Consider the following 9,459-nt stretch of genomic DNA (forward strand, 5'->3'; position numbering starts at 1 on the left):
CTTCTGGCGTTGTGTATACCACATGGGCTATTTTCATTTGTTGGGTGGGAATAGCAATTGTCAGGGGCGGGGGCTGGGACAGAGAACTCCTAATCCATTTCATATTTACCAAGGAAAGGGGAATTGGTACCCCTTGTAGGGGATGGGGTTAGACACTGTCCCTCTTGGGACTCAGTGATGGTTGACCAACGTCCTGAGAAATTTGAAGAAAAGCCATAGGAGGACAAAATAAAGAGGACCCTCTCCGGCTTTCTTAGCTTAGTGCAAAGGATACTGACTAAGGAGTCAAAAAACTGGGGTTCTAGTCCTGGTTCTGTGGACCTTTGACAAGCAATTTCCCCTATCTGGTCCTCAATTCCCTCATCTTTAAAAGAAAGGGTTTGGACTAAATTATCTTTATGGGCCCTTCCAGCAGTAATATTCTGAGCCTGGGACCTTTGCACCCACCTTTACCAGCTGAGTTTAAAGGTGCTTTCTTCTTTACATTATACCTTTTGGATACATTCTTAAACCTCAAAGAACATTAGAGCTGGAAGGGTGGTTAGCTGTCAGAACCAAGTAAACATGCTATAGCTGATAGAATCCTGGGCTTGGAGTCAGAAGTTGTTGTTTTGTCATTTTTCAGTCTTGTCTGACTCTTCATGATCCCATTTGGAATTTTCTTGACAAAGGTACTGGAGTGGTTTGCCATTTCCTTCTCCAGCTCATTTTATAGATGAGGAAACTGAGGCAATGAAAGTTAAGTGACTTGCCCAGGGTCACACAGCTAGTAAGTGTCTGAGGACAGATTTGAACTCAGGAAAATGAGTCTTCCTGACTTCAGGTCCCACACTCTGTTCACTGCACCACCTAGCTGCCTGAACTTGGGTTCGAATGCTAGCTTTGTTACAAACTACCCATGTGATCTTAAGTGAGTCTCTTAAGCTCTGTGGGTCTCAGTTTTCTCATCTGTCAGACAAGGCAGTTGAATTCAAATAATTTCTCAGAACCAAGATGACCTCTTAGGCCCCCTCCAGCTCCAAATCTTGTAAGTCACACTTTCTTTTTCTCCCACCTCATTTTGTGAATGAGTGAACTGAGACCCAAAGATATTATAACTTGCCCAAGATCAGATGGCTAATAAGTGATGGAGCTGACCCTTTGAATCCACATCTCCTAACTCCTCGTCCTAAACTCTGAGCTGGAATATATATAGCATCTAAGAAATATCAAGTAAGTAAGCTTGGGCTGCATGCAACCCAAGGGGGTCCTGGTCCAAGACCTCTCTGAGTGGGCTTCCACGGGGAGTTTTACTTCTCTGCCCATTTCCACCACACTGCTCCTTTCTGTTCTTGCCTTAGTAGCTTCCCATGGTCCCTAAGATAAAAGGCAAAACCCTCAAACTCAGCCTGGCATTTAAGGCTGGCCCTCCAAAATCTGACCCCAACCCATTTCTGCAGCCATCTTTCATAGTGTTACCTTTCACCTATTCTATATTTCAGCCAAATTGAACTGTTAGGTATTTCCCAAACTCAGCCTTCTACCTCCCTTCCACAAGGAAAGAAAAGGGGAAAGGCACAAGCATTTATTAGTCACCTACTATATGTCAGTCACTGTGATAAGTGCTTTACAAATATTGTCTCATTTGATCCACACAAAACTGTGAGTTAGGTACTATGATCCTCATTTTACAGTTGGGGAAACTGAGGCAGATAGAGGTTAATGACTTATCTAGGGTCACACAGCTAGTGTCTGAGGCAGGAATAAAACTCAGGTCTTCCTGCTTCCAGGCCCAATGCTCTATCCACAGTGCCACCTAGCTGCCTCCTACCCTCTGGCATTCTCCTCCCCCATGCCTGAAATGCATGATCCCTCTTCATTTCTTCATTTCTGAATCCTTATCCTCCTTCAAAGTCTTGGCTCAAAGATGTTGATTCCTTCTCTTCATCAAATGGCCTTCTGTTTCCTTGTCTGTGTACATATTGTTGGCAGATAGTTCTACTTCTCTGAGTATGCCAACAGTCCCCAAGACTGCCAGATCCTTGAAGTTAGGGCTTATTGGATTTTGTCTTTGTACTCCCTGAGTGCCTCCATGATAGGCCTGTAGAAAAATGTTGGGGGAGCTGAATTTTCAAAGTCCTAAGTATCAAGCTAAATGTTCAGTCACTTTGAAGGACGTTGTCAAATTCTTCATGAGATTTCCATATTTCTTCAACCTTTTTACCACAGAGGATGGCATGTTAGCTATAATTATCTTTATGGCAATCTGTTTATGTTCATGAGCTGAGGTAAGGTAGCCTATGATCAAGTGCTCTATGAAATGATATCTCTGTTTCTTTTGGGTATTTGATGGAACAGACTTTTTCCATCCCTTTATTCCCCTCTTTGGGAGAACCTGTGAGCCATCTTCAACCAAACAATCAATTGACAAACATTTATTAAGCACCTACTGTGCCAGGCACTATGCTAGATATGGGCAAAAATGAAGCAGTCCCTTTTTCATTATATTGGGGACACATTTACATATATATGCAAAATTTATACTAAAATAATCCAAGGTAATGGGGAGAAGGCAATAAGAAAGTACTAGCAGCTGGGGGAATCAAGAAAGGTTTAATTCTTCCATTTACTTATAATATCTTTATGCCTTATGGTTTCATTTAGAGTAAGAATATTAATATGTATATAATTTAATTTGTCCAGTAGCATACTTATCTGTTGGTCATTGGACAAAAGTTTTGCATTTATTTAGAGTGTTAAGAATTAAGTTAATATTTGTTAATATTTGTGACTCCAGGAGACCTCTGCCCCCTCTTCTAGCACTCTACTAACACCATCACTGTGAAATGAAAGGGGGCTGCACAGGACTGAAGGTCATGTTATATTTTTTTCTGATGGGCAATCTCCTGGATATGAGCTTATCCATGGCCTAGCCAAGACAGCCTAGTCCTTGGACTGCAACAAGGCATCCCTGGAACCGTGCTCGGCATCCCTCTACCTTTTAAGAACTTGCCAGAGCTTGTGTTCCATCAGCATTGATTCTGAGAACCCACAATCCATATGGCAGCTCTTGAAATATGGGAAGATGGTGACCATTCTCCTCCCTCCCTGCTCCCCCAACTCTCAAGTCTTTTCTTCTCTTCCCCAAGCTACATCCATCAAGTGCCCAGGAAGAACCAATATCAAAACCCTGTTGGGTTTTGGGAGAATGGAATAATTTGCAAGAAGCCTTGAATGCCCCTGTTTCTGTGTAAAATTATAACGATCTTGATTTTGAGGAGTCATTTAACATATTCTTCTGCCTCCAGATGGGCTTCCCCATTTCAGGCAGATTGGGCTTCTCTTCTTTTGTTACAGCCCTCCAAAGGGAGGGGATGCAGTATCTTCCTTTGAACACCCAATCCGGTCAGGAAGGTCCAACTGATGTTTATCCCCAATGCCTTCAGAGTAGAGGAAGCCCAACCTGTCCTGACCTGCCAAGAGAAGTCTAGGGGCAGAGACATTGTCTCAGTTCTTCTTTAACTCAGGAGAAAAACAGGCTTAGTCAGCAGGGGAGTGTCACAATCTAGGGTCTTAGACCTGCATGTCCTGTCTATGTCTGAATAGCTGTCAGAGCCAGGAAAGAATAGGTTCCTTTCCTTATTGCTCTCTCTGGTGAGAGACTTTTGCTAGAGGGGAAAGAAGGAAGAATCTGATACAAACCTCAGAGTTCTTTCTTGGTTTCCCAGTTCCCTCAGCAGCAGTAAGCACTCCTTCCTACCTATGAGAAAGATTGCTGTGAGTCATCGTCATCTGTATGTATGTCTTGATGCCATACTAGAGTATAAACTCCAAGAGATCAGGGATGGTGTCTAGACTTTACATCTCCCTCAATACTTAGCACAATGCTCTAGGCACAGGAGCTTAATAAATGTTTGTTGAATTGAATTCAACTGAACCAAAGTGATAGTAGTGTTACAAAAATGGCAAATTCAATATGTCCAAAATGGAGCTCATTATCTTTTCCATGTACACTCATCTCTCCAAACTTCCCCCTTTCTATTGAAGTCACCACCCTCCTAGTGACAGAAGTTTGCTGTCTTGGGCTCTCCCTCAGCCAAGCAGTCACTAAATTTGGTTGATTCTCCCCACACAAATCTCTTGGGTCTGTGGTGCCCTTCTGGCCCTTGTGTAGACTCTCATCATCTACTGTCTGGATTTTTTAAATAATTGGGTTTCCCCAACTTTCATTTTCTCCTCTTTCCTTTCTCCAATCCAAACTCTATTCATTTCCCAAGATAATCTTCCTAAAGCACAGGTCTGAGCCTCTAATTTTGCCATTCAAGAATTTTCAGTGGTTTCCTCCTACCTCTAGGACAAAAAGAAAACTCCATAGTTCCTAATATTCTTGATTATACCTAATCATCGTTATTATACATCACTTTCATGCATTCTATATTCCAGCCTAGCTGGCTTACTTTTTGTTCCCCAAATCTCCTACCTCTTTGTACAGGCTATCTTCTATGCTGGGAATGAATTTCCTTTTCATCTCTATCCCTTATTATCCAGTTCTTAGCTTTACCATCTTTTTTTTTTTTTTGGATGAGGCAATTGGGGTTAAGTGACTTTTCCAGGGTCACACGGCTAATAAGTGTCAAATGTCTGAGGCTGGATTTGAACTCAGGTCCTCCTGACTCCAGGGTCAGTGCCCTATCCACTGCTCCACCTAGCTGTCCCCTTCATGAGCCACCACTTATGCAAGCCTTTCTGGATTCTCCTAGCTATTAGTGTTTTCTCTCTCTCTCTCTCTCTCTCTCTCTCTCTCTCTCTGTCTTTCTGTCTCTCTCCCCTCAAACTATCTTCCACTTACTTATCTGCTTGGTTGTTTATATCTTCCAGTAGAAGTAAACTCCTCATAAGGTAGACACTGTTTTTAATTTCTGTTTTTTTATCTCCAGTGGGTGGCATAGTGCCTTGTGTTACAGTAGGCCCTTTTATTTATAGAGGCCCAAATATTTACTTAATTGTATTATTTAAATATATTATCCCTATTTTTATAGTTAAGGAAACAGGCTCAGGGATTTTCCCAAGGTCAAACATATAGTGTCAAAGGCAGGATTTTAATTCAGGGTTTCCTGACTATAAATTTAGGGCTCTTCCTACTATACTATAATTTGTGTGCTGATTTAGCATCTGATTACATGGGTTTTTTATTTTAATATTTTATTTTTTCCCAAAAACAATTGTTAACCTTAATTTTTTTATAATTTTGAGTTCCAAATTCTCTCCCACCTTCTCTCCTCTCCCCCATCATTGAGAGGGCAAGCAATTTGATAAAGATTACACATGTGCAGACATGCAAAACTCATTTCCATTATATGTTGTTTTGTATCCTTCTCTAATGGTTTGATACTCCATCTTGTCTTTTCAGATCCACTGTACAGTCTAGCCTGTCAAGGACTATTCCCCACACCCCACCCCCAACTCTCTCGCAACTCCCATCGTGCCTAGCCCAGGGGCAGCCTCACAGTGGGCAATCAATTGTTGGCTGATTGCCAAGAGCCAGAGTGCTGGCGGTGATTGCAGAGCACTAGACATACATGGTAAGTCTGTAGCCGAGAGCTGTTTGGATTGGCTGAAATCCTGAAGGTCAGAAAACACAGAGAACATCTACTTCCTACCTTAACTCCCACTCCTATCCAAAGTCAGATCAGACGAGAAGAGAACCCACCTGTAACCAGGTCCTACCCCACAGCTCCTCCCCAACTTTGCCCATGCTTCCCCCACCCCTATTCCCTCAGGAAGAGAAGCTGCAAACCTCTCCAGTAAAGACACAGGCATTGCTTGATAACTTAGACACCTTTATTCCACAACATCAGGAGGAAAAAAAAATAAGCTGGAGAAGGGAAGGAAGAGGAACTGAAAAGCCAGGAGAGAGGGTCACACCGCTCTTCTCTCCCCACCACATGTACATACACTCCAACCTAGGGCTACATTGGTCTCCACGAATTCCTCTCCAAATCCATCACTTCCCTGAATTCCCAGAAGTAAGGAAAACAAAGGAGTGAGAGGAACACTGCCGGGAGCTCCTGTGCGGCACTGATGGCAGGAGCAGAGTGGGGGCTAGTAGCAACCTGTACTAGAACCCTTCTTTGTTTTTTGGTTCTGGCTTCCTGTCCAGATATGACCCACAGCCTTAAAAAGGGGAGTAATTTGGATTGGAGCTGGTCACTGAGGCAATGTTGAGGGAGGGCAGAGAGTGGCATCCTCATTGGCTGGCCAAGGACTTCCGGGCTTCCTCCAGTATGGCCAGAAGCTCAGCTTTGAACTTCTCTGAAATAGGGTCAACGCTTCCCTTGAGATCCTCCAGGAGGGGAGTGACCTTCTCCTTAATGGCTTTCAGCTGCTGGGTCACCTTGGCTTGATATTCAGAGGCGGAGGGCAAGCCTTTCTCCCGCAGCTCCTGCAGCTTCTGGCTCAGGTCAGTCTTTAGCTTCTCGTGGTAGGGACTCACGTACTCCCGGAAGGTCTCGATGTGGCCCTGGGCACGCTCTCGAAGTTCTTGGCCCAAGGGGCTCAGTTTCTCCTGGAGCTCATCAAACTTCTGCTTGGCACTGTCCTTCAGCTGCTGGGTCAGTGGGGCGACCTTCTGGCGGTAGAGCTCAATGTCGGACTGCCACTTCTTGTCAAAGGCATCCAGGTGGGGCTGAATATTCTTCTTCACTTCCTCCAAGCCTTTTGTCATCTCCTGGTGCAGGCCCTCTGTTTCCTTAACAAAGCTATCCTTGAGTTCCTGGTAGGTAGGGCTGAGCTCGTCATAGAAAGCAGTGATGGCTGAGCCCAGGGAACCCAGTGTGTCTGTAATCTGCAGGCTGTGGAGAGTTGAGAAGAGAAGAGGTAGAATATTATCACACCAGCTGTGAGACCCTGGGCAAGTCACTTCACTGCTGCCTGCCTCAGTTTCCCCATTTGTAAAATAGGGATCATAGCAGCACCTACCTCCCAGAGTTGTTGCAATGATTAAATAATAATTGTAAAGCACTTAGCACAGTGCCTGACCCATAGTAGGTGCTATATAAATTTTAGCTCTCATCATCATCATCATCATCATCATCACTAGCTGTGTGACCCTGAGCAAGACTTTGCTGTCTGCCTCAGTTTCCCCATCTGTAAAATAGGGATCATAATAGCACCTACTTCCCAGGGCTGTTGTGAGGGTCAAATGAGATAATAATTGTAAATTGCTTAGCACAGTGCCTGGCACATAGGAAGCACTATATCTGTGTTAGCAATCATTATTATTAGCTGTCACAGCCAACTAGTCATAAAGCACAGTTCTGCCCATGTCACTACTTTGCTTGAAAAATATCAGTGTGGGGCAGCTAGGTGGCTCAGTGGATAAAGCTCCGGTCCTGGAGTCAGGAGGACCTGAGTTCAAATCCAGCCTCAGACACGTAACACTTACTAGCTGTGTGACCCTGGGCAAGTCACTTAACCCCAATGCCTAGCCAAAAAAAAAAAAAAAGAAAAAAGAAAAATATCAGTGGCTCCTAATTGCTTCTAGGATGAAAATGCCAGCTCTCAAGTGACTTCCCAAGCTTCCAATCTATCTTTCTGGACAGCCTTTACATGACTACCTTTTCCCACATTACACATCCCAGACAAACAGGGCTATGGGATACTTCTCATAACAGCCCTCTATGTGGGGGGGGGGTGTTGTCTAGGCACAGGCTGTCGCCCACACCTAAAATGCCCCTCCCACCTGCCTCTTAGAGCCTCAAGGTCCTTTCTAGGCTCTGCTCTAGGGCCACCTCTTAGAGACGTAGCCTTATTTCTCCAATGGTTAGTGCCCCACCACCTGTACCCCCAAGCCATTCTGTTTATCTTGTAAATACCATGTATTTAATCTTATCCGAATTTCTGTTTGTTTCCTTCCAGTACAATGTAGGTTCTTTGAGCAAAAGGACTTTTTCTCCGTATTCTCAGAGCCTAGCCCCCTTGCCTGGTACTTAGTAGGTGCGTGTTGAATTGAAGTGAATTGAATTGCTTCCCAAATGGGGAATAGGGATTGGGGAGGAAGGGAAGAGTCTGGGTGAATCCCTGGGCACACTGTGCTCAGGAAGGAATCTGATCTGCTTTGTCTGACACTCCTGGTGTACCACCCCTGCTCCTCTTTTAGTCAGGCTTCTCCTAACTTGAGCCTCCCTTTCTTAAGCTTAAAAAATGCCCAGAAGAGGAAGCTGGCCTCTGGAGAAGCCTTGGAGGAAGAAAGCTGAGGAGACAACCTATCTACGCTGGCTAGGCCAGGCAAAATCCAGGAGCAGGCAGTCCCCGCTGGAAGACTCAGGGGTCCAGCAATCACTGAGGCTCCCTATCACCTCCTTCGGGAGAGTGAGGACCAGCAGCTTCCTCCCCCTGCACCACAGGACAGACTGTGTACTCTGAGGCCACCCAGAACAAGGCATGGTGTACTATGGTGTCCACAACTTCACCGAGCTTGGATTTCTAGGTTTTTGTACCCTGGGCAGCAAACTGCCCAGAGGAGCTTTAGCCCTGAGTACCACCCAGTCCCAGGACAAGCCTACTTACTCCAATTCTTTGCCCATGGAGGAGGACTCAAACTGAGACATATATTCCTTGCCAGTGTCCCTGACGGTGTTCAGGTAGACAGTTAGGGCATCCTTCACTTGCTCCAGGGGTGTCTGGGGTTCATCATGCTGCCAGAAATAGTTGGCCTGGCTCCCTTGAGGAGAGAAGGAAGACAGAACCCGGTCATTACCGCCCTCTGCCCTGACTCTGTAAGAACCTGCTCAGTCCTCTCTCAGGGGTTCCAGAGGGAAGGGGTTTCTGAGCTAGTGGTGGGAGAAGACAGTGTATGTGAAGGTGGAGTTGCCCGGCTCAGCCCAGGACCAGTGAGAGCAAATTTTGTATTAAGATTCCTGCCACCCACCTTCTCCCAATCCCATCTAGTGTATTGTGAACAAAGGGGAGTGAGGTGCCTGACTGACCTCAGAGGTCAGTGGGGCTCGGTGTTGGCACCTACCTGTAAGGAAGAGCAGGGACAGGCTCAAAATCACAGCTTTCATCCTGAGGACTTCTGTCTATGACCTGTGGAGAGAGGAGACAGGTTTAAACCATGGAAGAAGAGGAGGAGGAGGACGACAAGGAGAAAGAGGAGGAGAAGGAGGAGGGTACATCAGGCAAGACTAATCACACAGGATGAGGAAAGAATCCTGGGCTTCTGTTTACTCATCTGTAAAATGGAAGAGTCCCATGAGGTCTTGACCTAGCGTCCTTCCCTGCATTTACTGCCTCCCTTTCTCCTGCTAGGTCCTGGACATCCTATCTGGAGGTCAGCCAACCTCAGAGGCCTGGCCAAGCTTGTCCCAGGTAAGCCCAGTCAAATAGCCAGCCTGAGCTTGGCAAATCTTACCTGAATGCTCTCTCCAGGTGATCTAACAGGAGTTGTAGCTCTCCTCAGGAGTTGGTATTTATGCTCCC

General features: G+C 45.4%; 1 protein-coding gene across 1 annotated transcript; it reads right to left on the reverse strand.

The window, feature by feature from the left end:
- Positions 1-5,798: 5,798 nt before the first annotated feature.
- Positions 5,799-9,459, reverse strand: APOA1 (apolipoprotein A1). Its single transcript, XM_027857474.1, has 4 exons — positions 9,392-9,459; positions 9,002-9,066; positions 8,548-8,701; positions 5,799-6,830 (listed from the first exon to the last, which is right to left on the reverse strand). The coding sequence occupies exons 2-4, from the start codon at positions 9,042-9,044 to the stop codon at positions 6,227-6,229; spliced, it is 801 nt and encodes a 266-aa protein (XP_027713275.1). The 5' UTR covers positions 9,045-9,066; positions 9,392-9,459; the 3' UTR covers positions 5,799-6,226.

The sequence above is a fragment of the Vombatus ursinus genome, unplaced genomic scaffold (assembly GCF_900497805.2).
Source record: "Vombatus ursinus unplaced genomic scaffold, bare-nosed wombat genome assembly UNPS02012156.1, whole genome shotgun sequence".
Taxonomy (NCBI): Eukaryota; Metazoa; Chordata; class Mammalia; order Diprotodontia; family Vombatidae; genus Vombatus; species Vombatus ursinus.

What these genes read in the sequence shown, in the direction of transcription:
- APOA1 (XM_027857474.1), bottom strand. Translation starts at nt 9,044, where the DNA reads ATGAAAGCTGTGATTTTGAGCCTGTCCCTGCTCTTCCTTACAG. An exon ending in GTCCCTGCTCTTCCTTACAG is followed by an intron (nt 8,702 to 9,001) that starts GTAGGTGCCAAC and finishes TCTCTCCTCAAG; the next exon opens with GGAGCCAGGCCAACTATTTC. An exon ending in TCCATGGGCAAAGAATTGGA is followed by an intron (nt 6,831 to 8,547) that starts GTAAGTAGGCTT and finishes AACTCTCCACAG; the next exon opens with CCTGCAGATTACAGACACAC.